At 44.0% G+C, this 25,024-nt stretch overlaps 1 protein-coding gene across 6 annotated transcripts in view; it reads left to right on the top strand.

The window, feature by feature from the left end:
- Positions 1 to 4,212: 4,212 nt before the first annotated feature.
- Positions 4,213 to 25,024, top strand: part of ACACA (acetyl-CoA carboxylase alpha) — a 127,353-nt gene continuing 106,541 nt past the window's right edge. The window contains exons 1-7 of one of the 6 annotated variants that reach the window (XM_069874400.1): positions 4,213 to 4,264; positions 8,311 to 8,357; positions 9,436 to 9,688; positions 22,867 to 22,999; positions 23,632 to 23,770; positions 24,002 to 24,111; positions 24,594 to 24,675. In XM_069874400.1, the coding sequence (XP_069730501.1) occupies positions 9,462 to 9,688; positions 22,867 to 22,999; positions 23,632 to 23,770; positions 24,002 to 24,111; positions 24,594 to 24,675 (691 nt within the window). In that variant the 5' untranslated portion in view covers positions 4,213 to 4,264; positions 8,311 to 8,357; positions 9,436 to 9,461. Of the gene's footprint in view, positions 4,265 to 4,921; positions 5,276 to 6,373; positions 6,686 to 8,310; positions 8,358 to 9,435; positions 9,689 to 16,602; positions 16,742 to 19,259; positions 19,515 to 22,866; positions 23,000 to 23,631; positions 23,771 to 24,001; positions 24,112 to 24,593; positions 24,676 to 25,024 lie in introns of those variants that run through there. The other 5 variants (XM_069874398.1, XM_069874396.1, XM_069874401.1 and 2 more) reach the window with 5 other exon arrangements.

Raw genomic sequence — 25,024 nt, forward strand, 5'->3', positions numbered from 1 at the left:
TGATGATGTTATCGGAGACTGGGGAAGAGACGTGGAACCCTAACTTGGCGTCATAAAAGGTAATAACATTTTCCCTGTTTGGTTTTTTTTTTAAATTATTTACTTGAATTATTAAGGCTACACTTGTTTTTTTGACAAAATGTGGGTGGGTTGCACATGTAAAGAGTGCTTGGCTCTCGTAAGTCATGTAAGAGTGAATCATGTACTATGTGCAATTTCTGAACATGATAGAAAAACTACACATATTTAACCAACCCCTCGCCCAAAACCAGAAATAAGGTTACGATTCAAAATCTGATAAAACTATTGGAAAGTATGTCTGAGCTTTGTGAAACAATGTCTGTGTTAAAATATGCATTGTTACTGCCCACAGTTTCAAGCTTGAGCATGTTTTTAACCAGTCCTTTGTAACTATTCAGTCTAGAATTACGGGAAATTTTGAATGCCTATGTAACTTGGCAAAACTCACCAGGTGTCCTAAATGCAGGATTTGATTCAGCATGGCTGTTAGCAATTGCTGGGTATTCCTTACCCTGTAGTATATTCCAAATCAGTTACTGCAATTCCTCACAAATTGTCTTTCTTTGTAAAAAATGTGTTCCACCAACACTTGTTCACAATGAAGGAGTTTTGCTTGCTGGCTTCAGTGGGTGAGAGAAGGTGTGAAAGATAACATGCCCAAAGCTTTTATTTGCTGGGGTATGATTCCCATAATGGAATATTTTGGGATCTATTCTGTGCTGTAAGTCTACAGACTATTAACATCTGTCCTTCTGTACAACGTGCCCTAGGATCTATCTGTGTGAAAAAGCCCAACCATTAACATTACAATGATAAATGAAGTGCTGCTTTAAGGCCCAAGGCTATTATTACTGTTTAATTTGAAAAGCACCTTCCAAATCCATGCTTTATTTTTAAGGTTAATGTATTTCATTTGCTGTTTTCTCATGTTCTTTTCTCTCTTTGCCCTTGAACGAGAGAGTTGCCACAGGATTTAATTATGTGTAGCAATCCGTCCTCCAGCAGTGTTTGAATAGTGTGTATTAACTGAATGGACGAAATGGGCAGGGCAGACAGGCAGCAGGCAGGTTTTGGCACGACCAGAGCACTTGGAACACTAGAGAAGATGAACTCAGCACCTGTCGTAATCTCTGATTTTGTAAGTTCAATGGATGGTTATTATCGGTGACTTAGGACACAATCCCTCCACATGCCAAGTACTCCCCCTCACTTTGTGTGAGTTGGGATTTAGTACTGTGTATGTTAAGCTAATACTGATGAGCCTGCTCTTTTAGCTCCTCCATTCAAATGCTTAAATGGAGGAAGATTCCCTACGTACTAAATGCCTGTCTATAGAGAGATAAATAAAAATGTCCGTGCCCTGAATAATTTTCCAGATTTAGCTCTCATGGGGGCAGGAACATGGTCTGTTCCTCTAATAAAATTATTAACCACAAAGCCTTCAGTAAGATTTTCCAGATGTGTAGTACTTGCCTGCATTAGGCACATATTCCAATATGTGCTCCCAAGTCAGCGTGTCGTTTTTTCCTGTGAAATCAGTTTCACATCCCCAATAACCATTGGCTGATTCTCAAAACACACTTCAAGACAGAAATTTCTAGCGGTTTTAAGCTGAAGTCGGTGGCTGAGGAATTCCACAGTTCTGACTCCTGCTGCTGCCATGAGGTGTCTGTGAGTCAGAGACGGCTGTCCCAGAGCAAGCCCTAGAGCCAGGAGGAGCTCTCCCAGGAATTCCTCTCAAACCTGGCATCACTTTTGTTTGAGGTGCAGGAATAAAAGCCCAATGCACATATAAATTATACACAAACCCCCCATTTCCCCATGAAGGAGAGAAGGGACAGTGATGTACAGGGGTTGATTCTGTCCCTCCTGAGCACTCTGAGGATGCTCATGGTTGGAAGCTGTCTGTGCTGGTATTTCTGCTTTTATCTCCCCCTGGCACCACTGCCACTCCCAGCAAGAAGAGGATCTGCCTAAACTAATTACCAGATCCAGCAGCATCAAGAATTAAACTCACATTGCTTTATTAGATTTACATTTCAGCAGCTTTGTAATGCAATAATCTTTAAGCAAAGCTTAAAAAATGAAAAAAACCAGCAGGGGTAGTTTTTTAAACCATAGTCCATCTGCAGAACAAGCGGCTCAGGGTCAAGGAGACACTCTGGCAGTGCCTGGCCCACCTTGCAGCATCCTGGCCACCGCTATCTGCTGTCCCCAGCCTGTGCTTGGGAGGGGACACACGGGTCATGTCCTTGCTTGGGCACAAGGTGCCAGGCCTGGTGTGCGGTGATGGCCGGTGGCTGCCATGGGCGAGGGGCTGGCAGGGTAGGGGTCCTGCTGCCTGGGCAGCCCCTGCACCAGCCCGGTGCTCGCTCCCACCTGCAGAGACACCCTCGTGTGGGTTTCATGCAGTGATATAGAGACAGGATGGCGTGTGTGTCTGTGTGAGTGTGTCTGTATATGGGTCTCTGTGTGTTATCCATCTCTGTACATCTGACTGTCTGTGCATGTGTCTGTGTCTCTTTATCTGTCTGTGTGTGTCTCTGTGTGTCTGTGTCCCTGTCTGTGTCTGTATCTGTGTGTCTGTGTGTCTGTGTGTCTGTATCTGTGTGTCTGTGTCCCTCTGTGAGTCTGTTTCTCTGTGTTACCTAACTCTGAGTGTGTCTGTGCCCTTGTGTATCTGTATGTTACCTGTCTCTGTGTCTGTTCATGTGTGTGTCTGTGTTACCTGTCTGTGTGTACGTGTCTGTCCCTGTATGAGTCCATTATCTATCTGTGCGTCTGTGTATCTGTCTATGCGTGTGTCTGTGTCCCTGTGTGTCTCTGTATGTTACCTATCTCTGTGTCTGTGCATGTCTGTGTATCTCTGTGTGTGTCTGTGTCCCTGTGTGTCTCTGTATGTTACCTATCTCTGTGTCTGTGCATGTCTGTGTATCTCTGTGTATGTGTCTGTGTCCCTGTGTGTCTGTTACCCATCTCTCTGTGTATATCTGTCTGTGTGTGTCTGTGGCCCTGCGTGTGCCTCTGTGTGTTACCTGTGTCACTTATCTCTCTGTGTTACCTATCTCTGTGTCTGTTCATGTGTGTGTCTGTGTGTTACCTGTCTGTGTGTACGTGTCTATCCCTGTATGAGTCCATTACCTATCTGTGTGTCTGTGTATGTCTGTGCGTGTGTCTGTGTCCCTGTGTGTCTTTGTATGTTACCTATCTCTGTGTCTGTCCATGTCTGTGTGTCTGTGTATGTCTGTGCGTGTGTCTGTGTCCCTGTGTGTCTTTGTATGTTACCTATCTCTGTGTCTGTCCATGTCTGTGTGTCTCTGTGTATGTGTCTGTGTCCCAGTGTGTCTGTTACCCATCTCTCTGTGTGCATCTGTCTGTGCGTGTCTGTGGCCCTGTGTGTGTCACCTGTGTGTCACTTATCTCTCTGTTTGTCTATGTCCCTGTATCTCTCTGTGTTACCTATCTCTGTGTCTGTTCATGTGTGTGTCTGTGTGTTACCTGTCTGTGTGTACGTGTCTATCCCTGTATGAGTCCATTACCTATCTGTGTGTCTGTGTATCTGTCTGTGCGTGTGTCTGTGTCCCTGTGTGTCTCTGTACGTTACCCATCTCTGTGTCTGTCCATGTCTGTGTCCCTGTGTGTCTGTTACCCATCTCTCTGTGTGTATCTATGTGTGTCTGTGGCCCTGCGTGTGTCTCTGTGTGTTACCTGTGTCACTTATCTCTCTGTGTCTGTATCTCTCTGTGTTACCTGTCTCTGTGCCACTGTGTGTGCCTGTGTCCCTGTGTCTCTATTTCCTATCTCTGTGTGTCTGTGTCTATCTGTGTGTCACTTATCTCTCTATGCCTCTCTGTGTGTTTCTCTGTGTCCCTGTATTTCCGTGTGTTACCTATCTCCGATTGTGTCTGCGCCTCCTGCGTGTCCCTGTGTCTCCTATCTCTGTCCGGGTGTCGGTCCCTGCCCGTGCCCCCCGCACCCCCCAGCCCCGCCCATCTCCCCATTGGCCCCGCCCCCCGCGCCCGCTGCGATTGGTCCCGCCCCCCGCTGCGTCCCCCGCGGGAGCCAATGGGCGCGGCGCGGGCGGGGCGGGGTCGGAGGTGGCTGACCCGCGGTGACCCGTCGCATCACACCACCGCGGCGGGGGGCGTGGCCTGGCCGGGGGGGCGTGGCCTGGCCGGGGGCGTGGCCAGCGGCGCGCCAGCGCGGGGGCCCGCGGCGCCTCCGCAGCTGCCGGCACGCTGAGGTGAGTGCGGGGGGCGGCGGGACCCGCTCCCCGCGGGGCTGCCGGGGCCTCCCCGCGCTCCTCCCGCCGCCTGGGCTGCACCGGGGGCCGCTGCGGGGCGGGGGAGGGCGGCTCGGCCTCGTGGGAGGGAGGGGATCCACAAAGGAGTGCCCCGCGAGCGCTCTGGAGCCTGGGCAGCCCTCGAATTGTCGGCCTTCTCCCGCCTCTGGGGGCATTTGGGGATCGTGAGGGGAAAGTGCGGGGCCTGATTTTTTGTGGAGAGGCTGGAAGTGCTGGAAAAATGGGAGTTGTAAAAGCGGATTGGCAGGAAACATCCTCGCCTCTGCTTTGTGAAATCTCCTTGAGAAAGTTTTAAAATGAAATGCGCCGCGTTTTAAAGAAAAATCCAAAGAAAAACTGTAGTCTGTTCAGTGTGGCAGTGTGTAAACGTTCTGTGAACCATTCAAGCGATTTCTATTTCTCTCCTTGATGCTGGTGTTTACGCACAGTCTAGGGTGTTTTAGCAAGGTAGGATAGCTGTAAATATAAGCTCTTTCTTTATATTTGTGTTCTTCTGGAAGTGGCAGACCCAGGAAGCATCTATTCTGTTTTATATATTTAGCTTTATATGTTTAACGTTGATAGGGTGACTCTGAATGCTAGCTAACCAGAACTCCTAACCTGCTCATGTCCAGTTTGTGAAGCATCTTTCAGCACAGAAGGAGCAAGAGAACTTCACAGGGTGTTTGATATTTGCTGAGGACAGTTTGGGATAGGAAGTGAAGCAATGCCCAGTTATTAATGGGGAGGCATGGCACAGGTGGAGCAGAATTGGACTCGTGGCCCACTGCTTGTGTAGAGATAGAGGCTGGCACAGTTTTGAGACTGAGTGAGCCTTAAACACTGCAGCAGCTGGGCTGGTAGGAGAAGGCAGCCGGGCAGCTTTGCAGGTGAATGGTTTGATGCTTGGTGGCCTGTCTTGGTGCAAAAGTCATCTCCTGATCTGGAAACTCACTTTCAGTCCTGGTGTAGGTGAGCATGTTACTGTTTTTTTTTGTGTTTAGGAAAAACATTTGAATAGTCAACTTGTTGAACAGATACCGTCTTTTTTTTATTACGTTTTTACATTTTTCTTCCTTTGTTTTCTGTTACCTGTGTTCGTTCAGTTAAGGTGGTGGACTTACATGTGTCTTTTCGTTGGTTTACAATTGTTTTTGTTGATTAGTAATACCACAGATCCATTGGCTTTAAACAGAAGATCTTTAAATCAAACTTGTTAGATTTCCTTGTTATATGACTTATTGGTATTGTAAAGGCACTATTCTGAGTCTTTTCAAGGAGACCTCAATGCTTTTTCACTGAAATGAGGTTCTCCTCAATAGTGTAATTGTCTTCAGAACTGAGTGGTTTTAAAAAACTAGAAACTTTATTTCCAGCTGACACTATGTAGATTTAGTGTCTGGGTGTATTTTAAAGAATAAAAGTGATCTTAAAATGAAACTTAAAAATACTTCTGCAGTCCAATATTTTTACATATGCATTTTATTAGCAAGCCATATATTTCCCTAATGACAGTAGTAGAGCAGGGGAGAAGTGAATGGGTAATACAAGATACACTACTTTTTGAATTTGGGTTGCAGAGTTTTCATTGTTTGTGCAGAGGCGTACAAAGAGCACAATTTGTGTCTTAAACACCTTGATGCCTGCAGATCTGGGGAGTTAGGAAAATGCTGTGTATCTGCAGGCCTTCAGCATGAGCTGGCTTCAGGAGGGAGGGAGGAGGACAGCATGGCTCAGGTTCTGTGGAGATTCAACTGTGATTAAACATTATTTATGTAACGGAGCAGGCTCAGAGTGCATGATGTTACCTGTTATTAAGTCTTTACAGGATCAAATTCTCAATCTGGATCATTCCATAATTAGAGGGTTCTTTTTCAGTCTCTGCAAAAGTTAGATTGTGTGACAGGCGATGGACACCTGCACAAATAAGTGTAAGGGCTCTATATAGCTGAGGATCCAGACAATTTTGGGTTTTAGGGTGTAGTTCAACATTATTAAAACAAACAGTACATCTCTTGTGGCTAGTGGTACATGAACATTGTTTTGGTGGTCAGCTGAACTCAAGGTGCTTGTTAGAAACCACAGCAGCTGCGTTTCAGACAGTGAACCTGATCTGCAGAGGTTGGGTGAGACTTGTGCATTCTGTTGGCAGCACAGAAAGTAAAAGGCTTCTGTGAGGAGATCTCCAAGGAAGTCTGCATTTTATTTGGCCCCAGACAATGCTGAAATTAATTTATAAAAAGTGAATAACAAATTTCAGTGTACTGAGAACAAACTGAGCTTATGTCTAATTCAATGCAAAGTTGAGTTACCAGCTGATTGCAAAGCTTTGGGAGCGCTCATGGCTTTGGGACTGGACTACAAGGGGTTGGAAGTGCACAGGTAAATGGGCTTGAATGGGGCTTTCTGAATAACTGCTTCTGAATGGAGTTGTACCAACAAGTTGTTTGAGTGTGGCATTGAGGGTCAGAAATCTTAGCATTTGCATTCTCATGGAGTATTTCAGTGAAATGCTTCACTGCCTGTTCCTCTTGTTTCCTTCTCTGCTTAGAAATAAAATAGCCTTGAAACTTGCTTATTAGCATAAAAGTTCTTGAAATTAGAAAAATATTTTCTTCGTTAAGAAAGAGTTGAAGTTAGTTTGGCTGTATCCCAGATTCTTCAGCGCTGATGATTGTGTGAAGAGTAAATCTGTCTGGATGAAATTCTGTAGGAGTGATCTGATGCTGAGATAAATATACACATAAATATTGTCTTCATGCTTGTATGCACAAACAACATTTGATTAACCTGTGTTCTCTCTGAGCTATAAGTCCTGCCCAAGCACCTCAGTTAAAGAGCTGCTCCTATACGGTTTGTTTTCTGTGTGTGATGTATAGGTACGCAGCCTTTACGGTTGCGCTTCCCCTCCTTCTCCATCTTACCCTCAAAAAAGGCAGATTGACCTACCCTTTTTATCCCTGTGTTGGCGAGATGTTTGTAGCTTCTCAGTCACAAAACGGTTAAGTACATCTCTGTAAAATGAACTGCTTGTGGCCCTGGTGAAACTGGAGTTTGTGGGAGTAGGGATGTCAACACAGAGTTTGATCTAAATAATTCAGCCAAGTACATTCATGGTAAAAGTGCATAAGCCAGTTAGATCAGTTTTTAATTCTTAGTTACTAATGAAAAGAATGAGCATGGTGTTTAAGGATTGCAGTCTCTAAATTCCTTGTCTATACTTTTAATTAAACTACCATCATGTCCTATTTATGTTATACCATGGACCAGTTTTGCTTGTGTACCGGATGGAAGCTGTCATGTTCATATCAAACCATCATATCAGAGTATCCTGCATCCCTGTACTTGGTATAACACGGCTGTAATTAGCGGGACTGGCGGGGTTTTCCCACTAGTGTAGGATGTCAATGTGGTGTGAGACATAAAGGTATCTAAAAAGTTCTTTCTGTGCCTATTGGGAGGATGAGATCCTTTGATAAACATCCCCTTGTCTGATCTTTGTCTTTATCACCATATCACCGCATGTTCTGCCGGTAAACGATTGGGTTTGTTCATGTGAAAATATGGCTTTGTCTTCCAGGTACCATTTTTTCAGAGATTTCTAGTTATCATAGGGATTTACTCCTGACCATCAAATTGAGCTGAAATTGGCCAGCAGATGCAGAAGCTGACAGGGGAACAAATTGGACACAAGTAGATAGCACTGGCATAAAGCGTAGTTTCTTTTAGAAATAGGACTGAAATACGTGTGGGATGATGAAGTGTGTGCTAACGCATTGCTCAGGAGTTGCTAGAGCGATGGACTAAGCTGGAGGTGCCGTGGTGCGACAGGAACATTGCAGGTTCAGTTCCCAGTGTACTCTGTGACCTGCAGTGAGTGATCTAGTCCATTTTGTACCTGTGCTTTTTTCCCGACAGGTTTGTGTTCAATGATTCCTGTCCTCTGGAAAACACATATAGACTGTTCTTCATAATAATATTTACCTGTTGATTCTTTTCTTTTCCAGTTCATTTTGGAGGTGGATAACTGCTCAGATTGCAAGAATAACAAGAGGTTAGTGCATTCCTAATTGTTTAATGATGTGGCCTGTACAGCTGTGTGTAGTTAACCTGTAAATGCACCAAAGTCAGGCAGAGCAGGGCATATCAAATGTTTATTCCTTGTCCCACCTGTTTTTGTGCTGTGAGGTGCTCCTTTGTTTCCTCCACTGGTCATGCTCAGCTGTAATTATTGGGTAGTTTTTTTAAATTTTGATGAAAGTGCATTCATTTCCTGTTGGAACAACACTGAATTTTTGATACTTAGAGTTCTCTGTATTGAGAGATTCTTCTCTTTCTATGTAATGATTTTGTAAATGGAAAATGGAGACCTGAACTGTTGTATTTCCCCTGACAATTGTGAGTCATGCCACTAAGTTTCAATATATTACTGTAAAACAGACAGTAATTGACATGGATGATGTAGGACCAAGAGGGTTAAAGTCAGAGTGAAGTTACAGAAGATGGCTGAGCCAGTCTAGCAGTTCACTGCTGCCAAAAAGGGCTGATTTGGCTTCTGTCCCCTTCATTCTTTACCGGTGTCTTCCCATCACCTCCCTTTGCTGCTCCAATTCTGCTTGCTAACCGCACAGGAAATTATCTTGTTTGGTTGGCTATAGTTCTGATCCCTTTGTTGAATTGGATCAGAGAGTGGTTTGAAAAGCACTGAAGCTGGTGGGAAATAGGCAATGTGAACACATAGCTGGGGCAAAAAGAGGAAGAAGTAGATATGAATGGAGCGAGACCTTCCATTTTGACAGAGATGGGTTGTTAGATTTGTTAAAGTCGTCCTGGTGGTGAGTTATCCTCAGACTTGAATAAGCTTTGAAGATTGAAGTTTTCCTAAAGCTTTATCTATTCAGGTTATGGATAAAGCAGATGGCTTTGATCTCATAGTCCCTGTGCAAACAGAAAAGTCAATGATTATAACAGAAGTAACTATTCTTGATCCTGGACTCCTGTCTGGGTTCAGCTGTGGTGTTTTCACATTGCATTTCCTATCAGAGGTCAACCTTGCTTTGTCTTCTCCTTTGTCTTGCAATAGCAGGTATTAAACTCAGGTTTTGGTTTTTGTTTTCCTTTACCTCCTACAGTGCTGAGAGCCCAATTTGTAGGAGCCATGGAAGAGTCTTCCCAACCCACTAAACCCCTGGAGACGAACCCTCACTCTCGCTTTATTATTGGCTCTGTGTCAGAGGATAACTCAGAAGATGAGACGAGCTCGTTGGTGAAACTTGATCTGCTGGAGGAGAAAGAGAGGTCTTTGTCACCTGTGTCTGTCAGCTCTGACTCCCTTTCAGATCTAGGACTTTCTAATGCTCAGGATGGCTCGGCAAGCCATATGAGGTATGAATAAACAGTACTTGGGTTCAGCCTTCAGTCTTTTTACCCCATCCATTTGAGAGCTAATCCAAAGATTCAACCTTATATATCCAGGTTTGGCTTCAAATGTTTTTGTTGTGTCAAGACATCTTCCAGCATTCTGTTTCTAAACGATCCTGTGTATGTTTGTGTCTATCAAAAACTTCTGTTTTCCACTGGTTTTAATGAAATATCTGTGCCTGAATTCCTTAAGCGCCTTTCGGATGTCTCAGCCGTTGACTGTTACGGTAGGCTTGCTTATACTGCCTGTCTCTTGTTCTGGCTTTCAGAAAACTGAGATGTGTTGACTGAGATCTTTGGAGTTTTCTCTTGCATGTGTTTTTTAGATGGGCTGTGTTTGAGAACAAGTGTATTATTTGCTTATTTTGTCTTTGTGTGGGATTTGCTGCTTTGTATGTAGCCCAAGAATTGGCAGGACCCCTGGCTAAGAGTAATGACTCCATAGCACTTGGAATGTTTTTCGGTTTGGATAGAGAAGATTTTGTTGGTTGTTAAAGACTGGTATCCTGCAAGTGGTGAAAAGCCAAAGCTTGATGTGGCTGCTGCTGCTTGCACTCAGTGAGGTGCTGGCCTCACAGCTGGGAGAAAGGCTGTTTCCCTCCTGCTCCTAATTCTTCGTGGCTCAAATGAGCTAGATGAAGCTGGGCTTTTGACATCATGTTGTTAATATTTGGTTGTCAAAATACACCTGTATTTTTGTGATGTTGCTGATTTGTGTACCAGAAGTGGGATGTGCCCATTGGCTTTTCTCTCTGGTGGGCTACGTATTTTGTACTTTTCAGTGTGCATGCAGATCACAGTTTCTTGGTGTCTGATCAGTCTTCCTTCATTCTTCCAAATACCCTTCAGCTATTTCCCATATTCCAGGAGGTCTGGTGGCCAGACCTATATGCAGGACTGTACTTTGAGCCCTTCTCAGGGCTAGAGAGAGTGAGGAGGTATGGTATGTGGGGAGCAGAGCCCCATGAACAGTCACCACACTGAGTATTGATAAAGTTATCTTTTACTGTGTATAATATTTGCACTTGTCACTGCTGAATGGCTGCAGGTCATTTCAGGTTACTTTGCCACCTTGTCAAATCCCTTTAGAATTAGGTTTTGGATTCCAAAGCACCTTCAGTCATTCCCAGTTTTATGGAAAGTCATAACTGATAAATCTAAAAAGAAAATGTTAAACTGTGCTGGTGTTGGAATGCGTCCTTACCAAAGCCTTCCAGTTTAACAAAACAGTTGCTCACCGTCATCTGAGTTTCCAACTACTTTGCAGTTGTTTCATGTATACTTGTTCTGTTTATGAAAATGTAGTTTTGGACAGTGTCAAAAATGTTGCTAGCATCCAAATTTACTGCAGCAGTTGAGACTCCAAGGGCTGCCAGTTACGTTAGGAAAAAATTCTTTACGTTAGGAAAAAATTCTTTACAGAAAGGGTCATTGGGCACTGGAACAGGCTGCCCAGGGAGGTGGTTGAGTCACCTTCCCTGGAGGTGTTTAAGAGACGGGTGGACGAGGTGCTGAGGGATATGGTTTAGTGTTTGGTAGGAACGGTTGGACTCGGTGATCCGGTGGGTCTCTTCCAACCTGGTTATTCTGTGATTCTGTAATAATTTGGCAACACAAAAGGTAATTTTGAAGCAGGAAAAGATCTAGCCCTGTAACTGTATATATTTTAGGAAGAGAAGAAAGGGGATGAACACATAACCATTACTGTGGAAACAGACAATAGGTACGCAAGAAAATCAAACAGCTTCTGTGACATTGCCTGCATCAGAGCTATAATGCAATAAGCTCACAACCTTGAGCAGCTCTGTTGTAACTTGCTTACTTTGGCACTCTTTTGAGGGTACTTGACTCTTAGTTAAATTGGAGAGAAATGCCAATTCAAATAAAGAAGTTACAGCATTATAGGCTGTTTTTCTAAGATAAAGATGGATTGAAATAATTTTCCAGGATGGTGGTCCCTTTCATCAAAAGATTTCAAAATAATGTTTACAAATGGAGAAACCGAGACAAAGATAAGTTCAACAACTTGCCTGAAGTGACTCTGACAGTGAATTAATGGAACACACGGGTATTCTTGCTTCCAGCTTCCTCTTGGTAGTCAGAAAGGTACACCACTTTCTGAAGTGACAAAGATAAATTTGTGGGGAGTTCTGTACAGTTTGACCAATGGGTCAAACAAGGTGCAGGTGCAAGGGAGCGTGTCTTCTTGAAGAAGGTGCCAACAATCTTTCCATTTGCTGGTTAGTTTCATGCAGGAAGCTTTGGTCTGGTGAAGATAGCTTGTGTTTGAAGTGAGGGGATTTGCTACAGAGTATTCCTTCTCAGGGAACATTTGGTCTAAGATCCAGAGTTTAGTCAGCTGAAAAAGGATTTGTCAGTGTACCTGAACTATCCTTTCACCTTTTTGTAGAGTGTGCCGTGTAGTAAGTCTCTTGCTCTGAGAGCTGGAGAAAAGAGGTTTCTTCTTGCAGCACAGGAGAGCTGGAAGGTATGGTTGTCAGCCACCTAATCAAGTTGTTTTTTCCTCTCATACTCTAGGTTACTGAAGTTTAGACGGTAAAACTTCCTTTCGTCTCTAAGCTCTGTTTTGTTGCTTTGTGTCAGCTGTAAGGCCGTCTGACCCATCCTATCATATTCAGAGTTAGTGACTGCGCCTTCTGTGCAGCAGCTGTGCCAGTGCTTGTCTTGACATCCTGAGCAGATTTTCACCCCTCTGAAGAGCACTATCTCAAAATCAGAATGACTTTGATAATTAGAAATGCTCTTCCGTGGTCATCAGCTCTCATGAACTGTCCTTTTTGTGCGATATTTGTGTATAACAAACTAACTCATCCTGGTAGAGGCCAAATTTAACTCTTTGCGAGAGATGCTTGAGCCTCTGATGCCAGGACGGGAGTCTCATGGCAGCTGTGCCTCGCATCACATCTGTTCATCTGGAAACCTCTTTCCCTGTAGTGACAAGCTTCTCTCTTGCTCTTGGACCTCTCTCCTTCCGCCCCACAAAAAGCATCATTACATTGTCAGTTCAGGAAGTGTAGATGTTTCAGTAGGCTGCCTCGCATATGTTCAGTACCTGCCATTTGCAGCTCCCCTGCCTGAACTGGAAAACACTGCTGAGAGCCTTATTGTCTGGCAGGATTGTGAGATATCCTCACCCAGCCGTGGATTAGTCTCTATGCCAACTCCTTGTTTCTTCATTTGGGCATGCAGAGTGTGTGCGCGCTTTGTTGTTCCATCTATCACCTTATTGATCTGGTTAAGTGTTGATGGTGTTGCTAAAGTCTTGCTGGGACAGGTTGTACAGTGTAGGCTGCCATGCCACGAGAGATCTATGGAGACCTTTGATTGTGCCAGCTGGCTGCTACTTTGTAGGATTGAGAAAGCCACGCTCTGATAATGAACTTTGAATGTTGTGTGGTACATAAGTGCTTGACAGAAATTGTGTGTTGTAAGAGTAACCATGCAGATTAAAATGTCCTGATTGTTTTCTTGCTTGTAGTTGTCCTTTATTTAAAGTGTGTCAGTAATAAAAATAATGTAAATGTCCTCCCCGCTCTATTAGTTACAGCATCTAGCATTGAAACAAGTGTTCTCAAAGAAAATATTCTACTTGTACACAGTGTGCAACAAAATTTACTCTATGTTGCGATTTGCACCTTAAAATAGCGTGTTTGGTTTTATTGCCTATTCTTACTATTTTCTATTTCCAGGAATAATGGTGGTGGTTTTTGAGTTCAGGAATTTCCATCAGTGCTTCCAACCGAAGGCAGTGGTCCTGCTGGAATACAGCTTTTGCTTGTCATGTTGTGAGCTCTTAGACAGTTGCTATGCTCCTTTTTGAAGTTTTGTTGGTAGATGAAGTAATTTCTCTGTAAAACCAGCTTGGAAAGTATTTGGGATCTGTTTGTTTTGTTTAATAAATTGTTCTTGACTATTGCTAAATTTAATTCCTAGCTTCAAAGGTGGTATCTTGTATCAAATTCTTGTTTAAAATAGAATAAATCCTGCCATGTCTTCTGGTATTTATACATCTGGGCTCTGGTTTCATAAGCAATGCAATGGGTGTACAAAGTCACCTGACAATCCACTTGTACTAACTGAAAGCCAAATTTTTGGAAGTAGCTCAGCTGTTACCTTTGATTTTAAGCCCATGGAGACTTTAGCCCTTAGTGTCTAACAGTATTCAGACTTATCAGTAAATAGTCCCAATAAATTGTTGAGATGCTTAAGAAGAATTAAGAATCTATTAAAGTAAATTTGGAAGAGCATCTCAGTGTTAGTCTGGACAACAGCGTGTTGAGTACACCCAGCCTGGAACTGGGATGGTGTGTCTGCTGAGAAATCGTAGAGTGATTGCATTGAGTGTTAAAAGAAATAAAGAACCCTTTTGAGCTTGTTTTGAATTTAAAAAAAAATCCTTTCCAGTCTGACTGTTTGTGGTTAGGAGGTTACGCTATAGAGCATTGATCTGGTAAAATTATGAGTGTTGCTGTAACTTAATGCACATATGTGTGCATAGAAGCACGAGTATGCTTTCATGTCTGCAAGGCTGACGCTTTCACCCTTGCATCTAAGACTGGTCCAGCTGTATCAAAAGGGACTTTTCCTTTCCTGAACCGATTCCTTCCCATTACAGGCTTTCTGCATGCTCCTGGCTGCCAGAGTTGAAGGCTCCTTCTCTTACTCCACTGACTGTGCCAGCAGTTGCTTTGGTGCTGCTGAGGTTTTTGTGTAGGATGACTCGCATGGGTTTGCATCTCATGGACCAGAAGGCCATTAATGAAACTGGTGTTGTGTGCTGCTTGCTGAGACGCTTTCCTTTGCGTGTGATCAAGTGCTCTTGGCTCAATAGATGGGGGAGCATGATACTGATGCACATTTCTGCAAGTTTCTGAAATAAAGCTGTGCATCTTCAAGGAGCCCCTGCCAAAAGAAAGGATTTTGTTCCCTTTTGTTACCACAACTGCCTGTGGGCGATGTTGTGATTTATATTTTGAACTCGGTCCATCTGGAGTTGAATTTCTTCCTGTGTCTATTGAAAAAGAGGAAGCTTGTAAGTTTATTCTGGATTCTGAGCTATTTCTGGTGGTACTGATAAACTGTGAATTAGAGCTTTTTTCTTCTCTGAAAGCTGCTCTGTTCAGTCAACAAATATACTTTAAAGGGCTTTTCATCTGCATACCTCTCAAAAGTAGCATTCTTATTTTTGTGTAATGTATTTTACTCTCTCTGACCTCATGGGAAATGTCACCTCTGAATTCACTTGTGGGGAGATTTCACAAAGATTACCTAGCTAAGATACCACAGAAGTGACAGTGTCTCCTACTTGTTTGCTTATCTGCTATTTCTAATTGAAAAGATAATGAAGTATACTTTGTCCCGATCAGAATACTGCAGGGTGCTGTCCTGTATTTTACTGAATGCCCTTGCTTTTCACCCAGACAGGGACATGCAGCGAAGGAATCCCACAACAAGTGCTTCTGCAAAATGCCCTCACAGCCGAATGCTCCTATCTTCAGTGGCTGCAGGAGAAGCTGTCAGTGAATGTAGGCTTGCAACAGATCTGGGAAAAGAGCTGAATGTCTATAAACCTATTTTGGGTAGGGAAAGGAAAGACTCTCCAGGCTAGGGAATGCCTTGGATCTTTTGACTCGTATCGTAACTCTGTCTGTAAGCCTAGTAGCTGAAATGGGCTTCACCGTGCTTTCCACATGGGATTCTCTTACACAAGGCCAAATGTCTTTCAGTCATAAATTTTATGCAAAGCTTCCTTGCCTGCCCCATTAATTCTAGTTGTTAAAAAGATGCATTCACGCAGACCAGATCTGTACAACACCTGAACTTTGTCAAAGAGCACCTGAAAGGCTCCTTGTTGAGTGCAGAATGCCTTGGGAGGAACTGTCAGAGGGAATGGGTCATGGAGTGTGTGGAAGAGCCTCAGAAGTGAAGTGGTTTTGATCATAGTACATAAGAGTGTGGGACCCAGAGGAGCTCAGTGAACTTTAAATTGTTAGGCTCCCTTCCATAATAATGGCAGTGATTAGGGGGTGGGGGTGTCTGTGTCTCCCATGGATAGGGTCCAGTTTGGCCATGGCAGATAAAGAGCCAGGTATGTGGTTTCGGAAAAGAAATTATTTGCTTGTATGACGAGCAAGTAATTCAGCACTTAAAATCTGCATCCATCGCAGCTGTTGGTACTTGATTGTTTGAGAGGAATCCGAGCAGCTTGTGCCCACTAGCTCTCTGTAGTTTTGGAACCCAAGTTACTGCTTTAGGCTAAAGACCTGTCTTGGCTGTTCAAAATCTGCCTTAGCATGAGAGTTAAGTTATTTTGCCAGGGAGCAGGGAGAGGGCTGTTGTTCGGTTTTGTTCTGTACCCTTTATTTAAATGCCTGAAATCCTTAAGCTGTCAGAGCTGAGTCAAGTCTCGTTTTGTTTCAATTTATAGGCTGAAGCTCTGGTTTCTGGCAGTATCTATGCTCAAGCCAACTGTTCTGTCTCTTTAAACTTGCAGGCAAAACCTGTCATTGATTAAATCCAAATTGCTGCCTCCCAGTGTCTGTTAGCCAGTACACAGTAAACCGTTTACTCTGGCTGCAGAATTCAGTATAGCTTGCTGCACCACATGTGTGCTTGCTATATCTCACTGCCTTTTTGTGAAGGATGTTGCAAGGGCAGATCTGAAACTGGAGCAGATCTTACTGGTGCTTTAACGGATCAGACACATTTTCATATCAATGCTTACATATTTGCAAAAAATAAAGCCCAAACTGATGATGAGAGTTGCTGTCTTTCCACACCCTTTGCAGGCCTAATCCAGGGGAAAAAAAACCCCAAAACCCCCCTTTCTCGGGGTGTGTGTGCATATGTGTGTGTGCTGCAGTCTTCTCACGGCTGCCTTTCAAAGGAGCCAGCTAATGCATCACTGCCTTTGGAATAAACTGCTACGTCACGGATAGTACTTGGCATGTTACAGTGCTGGGATCAATGCAGGCTCCTAGCTGCGATGTGCGTCAGGTATGTGTCTGTAATGAATGCTTTTTTTCTCGGAGGCTGGAACAGGAGAGAACGGCGCAGGCGGTCCTTTTGTCTAACGGCAGGCCTGGGGTCTGAAGAGGGGGATGGTTCTCATACAATGTTTGCCATGGGGTTCTGAGCAGTATTTATGTTTGGGAAATGAGCTTTGTAGTCTGTGTGTGTGTTTGATGGTAAGTATTGTATCACAACGACATACCCTTGCGTAGCATGTTTTTGTAGGGATCTGCAGCGCATCGTATCCATTGATTTCACAGCAGCGTATTCAGTTGGTGGAAGGCATGATGAATATTTTTAACCAATGCTGAAGTTGCTCCTCTGGCATCGAGCTGTGTAGCTGTAGGTTATTTTTCCCTGTAGCTACGGTGGTCAGAAACTGTGTGTGGGGTTGGATCACAGGCAAATATTTGGGAAAGAGTTTTCACAAAAACTGAAAAATGAAGTTTCAGTTATACCGTGTATAAATTTTAATCTGGAATCAAGATAAAAACCCTGAAGAAATTAAATGGAAACATAGATAGTGCAAGTATTTTATTTTGAAAGTGATGGAATATACCATTTTCTACGTGAAATGGTTATGCTGTAGAGTCACTGAACGTCTGTTGGGTTGTGCTGGTCCTACACAATGATGATTGAGGAGAGTGTGGCGCAGATTTTATCAAGCAGTGTCTGTAGGCTCCTGACTCTACCTTTATGATGGCTTCTTTGGAACCGGTGAAGTTGCGGGTTTGTGGTAGCCTCACTGCAGAGGTGAAGGGAAGTAGGGAGCCTGGAGAGTAGTCTTTCAGGGCCAGGATGTGTGAGGCAGGGACCTTGAGTCTACTCTGAGATCTGTACCACAGCTGGGTAAGTGCTTAAGCAAGAGGTCTCTTGAGATGGAAACAGCGCTGGAAAATATTTCAAGACAAGCTGCTTTTCCTTGGGTGCTCCCATGTTAAAGTGAGTTACATGGGAAATCTTTGGTATACTTCGTAGGTGGGTAGTTTGAGTAGTTCTTGAGTGAGGAAGCAAAGACTTGAAGATGTTCAAGGCCAGACTGGATGAGGTTTTGAGCAGCCTGATCCAGTGGAAGGTGTCCTTGCCCATAGCAGGGGAGTCAGAACTGGATGGGATTTAAGATTCCTTCCAACCCAAACCACTCTATGATTCATATGATAGGTGAGAGAGTCATTTAGTTATTAGGTAGACATATAATCTTGGGGTTTGTGTGTTCAAACTCTATTCTTTCCCTGGGATCTCTCGTTTCTGCTGTCTGGTGAAGGATTTATTCCCACTGTGGCTGCCCTCTTCACAGCCACAGTGTGTCGCTGCCCCCTTGCCCTGCTGTGACAATGCCTAAGGAAACTGGATCTGCACAGAATTGTTAGCTTGTGCTTGATTGGACACGTGGCACTTGCTGTCAGTCGCTGCTCTTATCACCCATACTATTCTTAGTTCCCGCAGTGACCTCACCTTGTCCGTCAGGGCACAAGGTTCTATACTGTCATTGTGTTGGTGTGACACTTCTTCTTTGGGTACTCATTCCTTTTTTTGAGTGATCCCCTCTGGTTGACTGCATGGCTTGTGCTCAGGCTCTTGGAATGTATGTATATCCCATAAAAGCTGTGCCACCTCATGTGACCCTACACCAGGACAAACCCAAATGTCCTCATGTTAAAAATGTAGCCCGGTTGCTGTGTCCTAGTTCCAGTCCAGGTTTGATCATCCCTGTGTTGTGGCAGTCAGTGCCCTTGCTCATCCTTCCCCCACCCAAAGTTTGCAATTTATGTTTTTGCGTGTGCTGGGCAGTGAGCACACATTCTTCCCCCTCCCGGTGAGGTTATGGACCCCACAGCACTGCAGCACCTTTGCTTGTGAGGATATTTATTCTTAGAGCATTTGGCTATAAGATCTCGCCCCTGTTTCATAGGTGGAGAAACAAAGGCACGGAAAACTTAAGTGACCTGTCCAGGGTCTCCCAGCTTTCAGGTTGTTGTCTCATGTCTCACTGTGCTCTGTGTGCCCATACAAACTGCATCTGACTTCCTTCTCTGCAGCCCTGCAAACGCTTTCCTTGTCACTTCCCCACCCCCCTGAAAATCAGATGTTAAATCATACATGTCGATTCAGTTCTTCAGGCAAGTTGACCCCTGTAGTTGTTCCTTTGCTCATGCAAAGCTGGCTGCTGAGGAGATGCTCGCCTGCTCCCGGCACAGTTGTGCAGCCGGCGGTGCGGTGTTCCTCTGGATTCAGGAAGGGGAAGCGAGGGAAAACTGTGCTGTCTCCGCTCCCTCACCTGACCCCCGTCGTGGGGAGCGTGGACTGGGGCTGAGCGTCACTGCAAACATCCACGGTGCATCGTGTGGGCTGCAGCAGCAGTTGATGGGTGCTGAGCCCACTTACGTAACCTGTAGATCATTTTCTCTCTTTCCTGATCAGCTGCTTTCCTCTGAATGCAGAAGAGGGAAGCTGCTCCCCTCTCCGTGCATGCTGCGTCACAGGAAGAGTGACTGAGAGAGAGGGGTGGTGGAAAGCAAGGGACAAAGGTTAAGAGATTGAAGCAATCTGGGAAGTGTCACTGCTTCGCCGGAGTGCAAGAGGCTCTCTGCAGCTTTCTCCTGCTGGGTTTTGAGCTGTGGTATTGAAAAAATTAAAAGATCAGCAGCTACACTAAGCGAGTCATAAGCAAGCCTGAAATCTGTTAATTCCTTCACTGAGACAGCATGGAGGATTCTGCAGAGCAGAGTCAGGAAATGAGATATCACATGCTGCAAAGGTAAGAATTACAGATACAATATTCTCCTTATAGCAGCAGCCATCTGGGACTGAGGTAGTCAGGCACTCAGCACTGGAAATGTCTACTGATATTTGTCCATGTTAATTTTATCCTCTGAAACCTCACCGGTTACTGTGAGATATCTGCATGCAGTCTGTAAGAAGGACGCTGGAATGCATCTTGGCTGGGGAATCATTGTTGAAGTTTGAGATTCTGCACGACTTCTAACCTCTGTGAACTCTGAAGGATGGATGAGCATTTTGAAAATTCCTGTGTAAACAAAGCATCGCAATTGTGAGCTGATGATTAATAGGGATGACTGTTACCAACTCAGCATTTATTATGTTTTGTTTAGAGCTCAGTGTTCTTCCTTGCTGCCCAACTTCTACCTCAAATTACCCAGCAAAAAAACCCCTCTCTCCTGTTTTGATTTTAATATGCATCCTGTGGTTATTAGTAAATAAACAATGTTCTTGGAATGCTTACTGTCACAAATTAAACTGAACTCTACTTATGAACAAGTTTTTGTGCATTATTCTGGATGATGAAGCTCTGGTTTTATTGACATCCTATCTCTAGCAGTATCTTTATGCATGTAGTAATTATTTAGCTTGGCAGGATAGATCATATTCATACGTGTTCAGTGATTCTGGCCCCAAGATTTTTATCTTTTCTCTATTTTTGTTGAGACTACTGTCAATAAATCTGCAGTGAATAAACCTGTCTCACTTGTTGGACTGTGCTATTCTTGCCGTGCCATAGATTCTGATGCTCTTTAAATACACAAATTTAATAGAAATTCTACCTTAATTATACCTTTTGTCTTTTTCTTGCCTGTTGGTTCCTGTCTTTGAATTCCTGGGCTGAGATTATCACTGAGTAGTCTGTGAATGCTTGCTGATATGGACAAGTTTTAAGTTCAGTGACAACGTTTATCTCTGAAAGTGCAGTTTGCCGGAAGCAGAGAAAGTGCATAGAGCCTCTGCACACTTAACTCGTTCCTGTGCCCTTCTTGGTATCAGCCAGCAGCTTTTTGAGACAAGTTGCTGAACTGGCTGTGCTTTGGTCTGACCTGGTACAGCCATTTACATGTCCCAGACTATCACTTGGAGATATACCACTTTTTTTTAGCATGCTTTAAAACCAGCCTATTGATCTTGTTTCTCCTGTTACCTTCTCATGCTCTGGCTTCATGTGTTGCTTCCAAGTTTCTTTCGCTGTGCTTAGAACAGGTTTTCAGTTCCTAGTTAAGCTCAACTTTTGCAAGAGTAAAACTTGACGTTCTCTGCCACCGTGGCCATTTATCATGGGTATGTGTCACCTGTATGAGAGAAAGATTGATGTGTTAATGAACAACACAACTTTAAAGCGCTGTAAATATGCTGTCTTGCTGTTCTGGAAATCCTCATGCTGTCAGGGTTGTGCTACAGTAGAACGTCGCAGCCAAATGGAATGCTCGAAGGTGGAGAGCAAGGGAAGTATTCGCTCCATCCTACGTGTGGTGCATAAAGACGTCTTTATGGACAGAGCTGGGCACTGTTCTTGCCTTACTTGAAAGCTTGCCTTTCATTCTAGTTCAGTTCTTGGTTGGTTAAATCAGGATTTGGTATGTACCTTTTTGAATAGGTTGTGCTAGATGATATGGGTCAAGATCGTTGCTGCCAACATGTGCTCTCTGTTAGTACCATGATCACTCGCAGGAAAGATGGGTAGGAGAAGAATCTGGATTTAAACCAGGTATGAGCTATAGTTTATTCAGGGCTTTTTTCATTGGCAAATTTTGTAGTCAAAATACTGGTTTGTGGCGTTGTGCAACTCCTGGTGAAGTGCCAAGGAGGATCTTCATTCCAGCTAGGTAAATCTTCATAGGCCATAATTTGTTTCTGAAGGGTATGCTAGGGGGGAATCTGAGTGCTTCCTCTCAAGCTCTCCCCAACCCATCAAATGTAGCTCCTCCAAACTTCATGTGGGGCAATGATCCTCACAGGTACAGCTCTCGGGCTACCTGCCCGTGGTGGCAGTGTTTGAAAGACCTCTGGATATTGTACATGACTTGTCTTGTCCTTGGGTTGGTTTTCCCTTCATGGCCTCCCCCAGCAATTCCAGTCACTTTCTACCACATCCCATCACATTTCCCTGGGGAGTTGCTCAATGGTAGCTGCGCTTCAGCAGCTGACGAGGCCAGAGGTTCCTGCTGGGTTCGCCGTGGCTGAAGGGCAGCCAGCAAGGCCGGCGCGGCTCCCGGGGACAGACAGTGCTGGTTACACAGCTGCTGCAGTGGCACCGACCCCCTTGGATGCAGCTGGGAGGCATTACAACAACTTCTCTATATTCACCTCTCCTTCCTACACGAAGGTTCTGTAATCCTCTGTGGTGGCAGGGGGAAGGACTTTGCATCAGTGTGATGGGAGGAAAGAGCCTGGTAAAAAAACCCACACTGAATCCAGTTAGAAAACCAGGATAACTGTAGGGTGGTCTGAGAGGTACAGCTTTAACATAGAAAGCACCTCACTGTCGCCGCAGTTGTGCTGTGCTTTGATGGACGCACCGTGTGGAGGGCAGGGCTTTGCTCTCCTGTTGAGTTTTCTCTCACAGTTTCAGCCTTGCAAATCAACTTCTGTAGTGACTGCAGAAGCAAAGGGTGGTTTATCCATGTATTATTTCTGTGGAACCTGAAGCATAAGAAAGGGAGGCAACAGCCCCATTACCACACAGAAAGGTGGTGAGCAAGCGTGTGATCTTGTCAGGCACGAAACTGGCTTTTACTGCTTTTAGCAGAATTAACGTAATTAATTTGTTCTCTGGCTCTCGGAACTTTAGTGGAAAATATTCAAGACTGGATGGTGACAAATTCTTGGAAAGTGATTTTACGTAGGCAGTCTCAGTCTTGCATTTTCACCTGGAGACTGTTCTTATTCTCTGTGGGTCCCCAATAGGATTTCCTTGCAGAGTCTGGTCTTAGCAGCTTGGTTCACCAAAGTCGGAAGATGTTATCGTTGTTTCCCAGCTTCCCTAGATAAATTGAAAGCAATGTGGGGTATATTGTTGTTCTGTGTTGGGCAGCAATATACAGTGAAAGTCTTTTCACCTATTTATATATTAGCATAACAAGAATTCTTCCAGATAACCTGGCCTTTGCAGAGACATAACTGGAAGGTATTTAAAAACCAAATTAATCCCTGTAAGAGCTGAGGACCAGGCGTCACAGTGGTCCAGAAGCAAGGAGTCATTCTGCTTAGTACATGGAGAATATGGCCAAGGGGAGCTTTATAAATTATTCACATATCCTTATCTATTAGGGTGCACCTGCCCTGCCAAGTTGCTTTTTTCTGTCTCCCACAAATTTCCTTAGGCCCAGCATGTCTGGCTTACACCTCACAAAGCAAGGCCGGGACAGGAAGAAAGTTGACGTGCAGCGGGATTTCACTGTGGCTTCTCCAGCAGAATTTGTTACTCGTTTTGGAGGGAATAAAGTTATTGAAAAGGTAAGTTACTGACCTTTCTTACTTAAGCATACAGCATTTTGTTCCCTTCTTTTAAGTGATGACTTCTCTTTACATAAGGCTGTACTTTGCAGAAATTAAAATAGGAATATTTCTGAGCATGAAAGTTGTACATCTGCCTGTAATTGTGTTTCCATTCTACTTTCTGTGTGAGAAGTAGACATGTCATTGTTTTAGCTTAGTGTGATAGGAAAAACAGCTGAGCGAGCTGGAGTGCTGCTGCTGATGCAAAGGGATTTATAGGACAGGTACAGCAAAAGTAGACCAGAAAAAAAAATACTAAGAAATGTATTTTAAAAATACATTTCATTTAATGGATGAGGTTTCTTCCTTTCAGATATTGAGCATTTTAGCCACTCATTATACCTATTCTCATACGTGCTTCTGCTCTTTAATCCAAGCAAAGCCTAATACGTTAAAATATTTATGGTTGAGCAAGAGCTGATTTCTGAATTGACTGAAGGGCCATTAAATGTTCTTGCTGAATTGAAGGATAGCTAACAAAACAGCCCCAAAATTGAACAAAGAGTCTGCAGAGAAAAAAGAGTTTTCATTATTGTTTAGTGTTTTGTGCTATTTAGCATCTGTCTCATGCCTGCTTCTATTATATTCAGGTCCTGATAGCAAATAATGGCATTGCAGCAGTGAAATGCATGAGATCCATCCGACGCTGGTCCTATGAGATGTTTCGGAATGAGCGGGCAATCAGATTTGTTGTCATGGTGACTCCCGAGGATCTGAAAGCAAATGCAGGTGAGTTGTGAAGACCAGCGAAGGTGCACAAGGCTTCACCTTGCCCAGAGCTGTGTGTCCACAAGAATGCAAGAAGCTGAATGTGCCTCCGCTGCATTGCATACCATTCTGGCAAGTAACAGATTTTTCTGGGAGGAGATTAAGTACTTGCAGTTCTGTACATTTAGGGAGTCTTATACCAAGTACTATTCTAGGTATACAATCTAAATGAGACCTTCTTTGTCTTTGCAGAGTATATTAAAATGGCAGATCACTACGTCCCAGTTCCAGGAGGACCAAACAACAACAACTATGCAAATGTGGAACTCATTCTTGATATCGCGAAGCGGATTCCAGTGCAGGTGAGTAGTGTCAAAGGTAGTTTTCAGAACAGGAGGTAACGCTAAGCAGCCTTCTCTCCTTAAATGATAAGTTGTATCTTGGGAAAAAGACAGATCAAAGCAATGGAAATGGCAAACCTATACTATATGCACTATACATACACCTATGCATGAAAAGGCAGCGCATGTTACAATGCAGTGGATTGCCCAGTATGAATATCTGCAGGAGACAGAAGGTTCCCTTCAGTCCTTCACTTTGCTATACTTAGTTCCTCTTCAACAGTTTGCTTTGGCAGCTTTGTTTGACGTATCTACAGGATGCAAGACGCTAGCCCTTTAAACAAGCATGCCATGTAGTTCAGGAGGCTGGTCTGGGTTATGAATGTCATGAGGCTGTTTTCAGTGAGGACAAGAAAGACTTGAAGTGTCTGCATGCTTTCTGTTTCTGCTCACTTGCTTGTTTTACTGAAACAAAGAGTGAATTATGTTATTTCCTTCTGCAGGCCGTATGGGCTGGCTGGGGCCATGCATCCGAGAACCCTAAACTGCCAGAACTACTCCACAAAAATGGGATTGCTTTCATGGGTGAGGATGTACACTTCCGATTTACTGTCTAGTCCTTATTTTAAAATGGGTGGTTTCAGTGAGATAGAAGATCCTGAGTCTAAAACAGAGCCATGAGTTATGGTGTACAAATGTGAGATGGACGCTGTGTTCTCTACAGTAGTCAGAGCAACAGGATATGCTGTCTAACAGCGTAGTCTGTTTCCAGTCATTGAGGCTAATGAAACTAGATAAAGTTTGTGCATATGCTGGGAAACAGTTCTTGTATGGGAGAAGTGGCAAGTTCTCTAACCTGTCTTTGAATATTGTGGGATACAAAGTCAGAAAAGATTCCTGTTAAAGCAGACTGTTTCTAAAGCTGGATGCCCCT

Source organism: Phaenicophaeus curvirostris, chromosome 21, assembly GCF_032191515.1.
Source record: "Phaenicophaeus curvirostris isolate KB17595 chromosome 21, BPBGC_Pcur_1.0, whole genome shotgun sequence".
Taxonomy (NCBI): domain Eukaryota; kingdom Metazoa; phylum Chordata; class Aves; order Cuculiformes; family Cuculidae; genus Phaenicophaeus; species Phaenicophaeus curvirostris.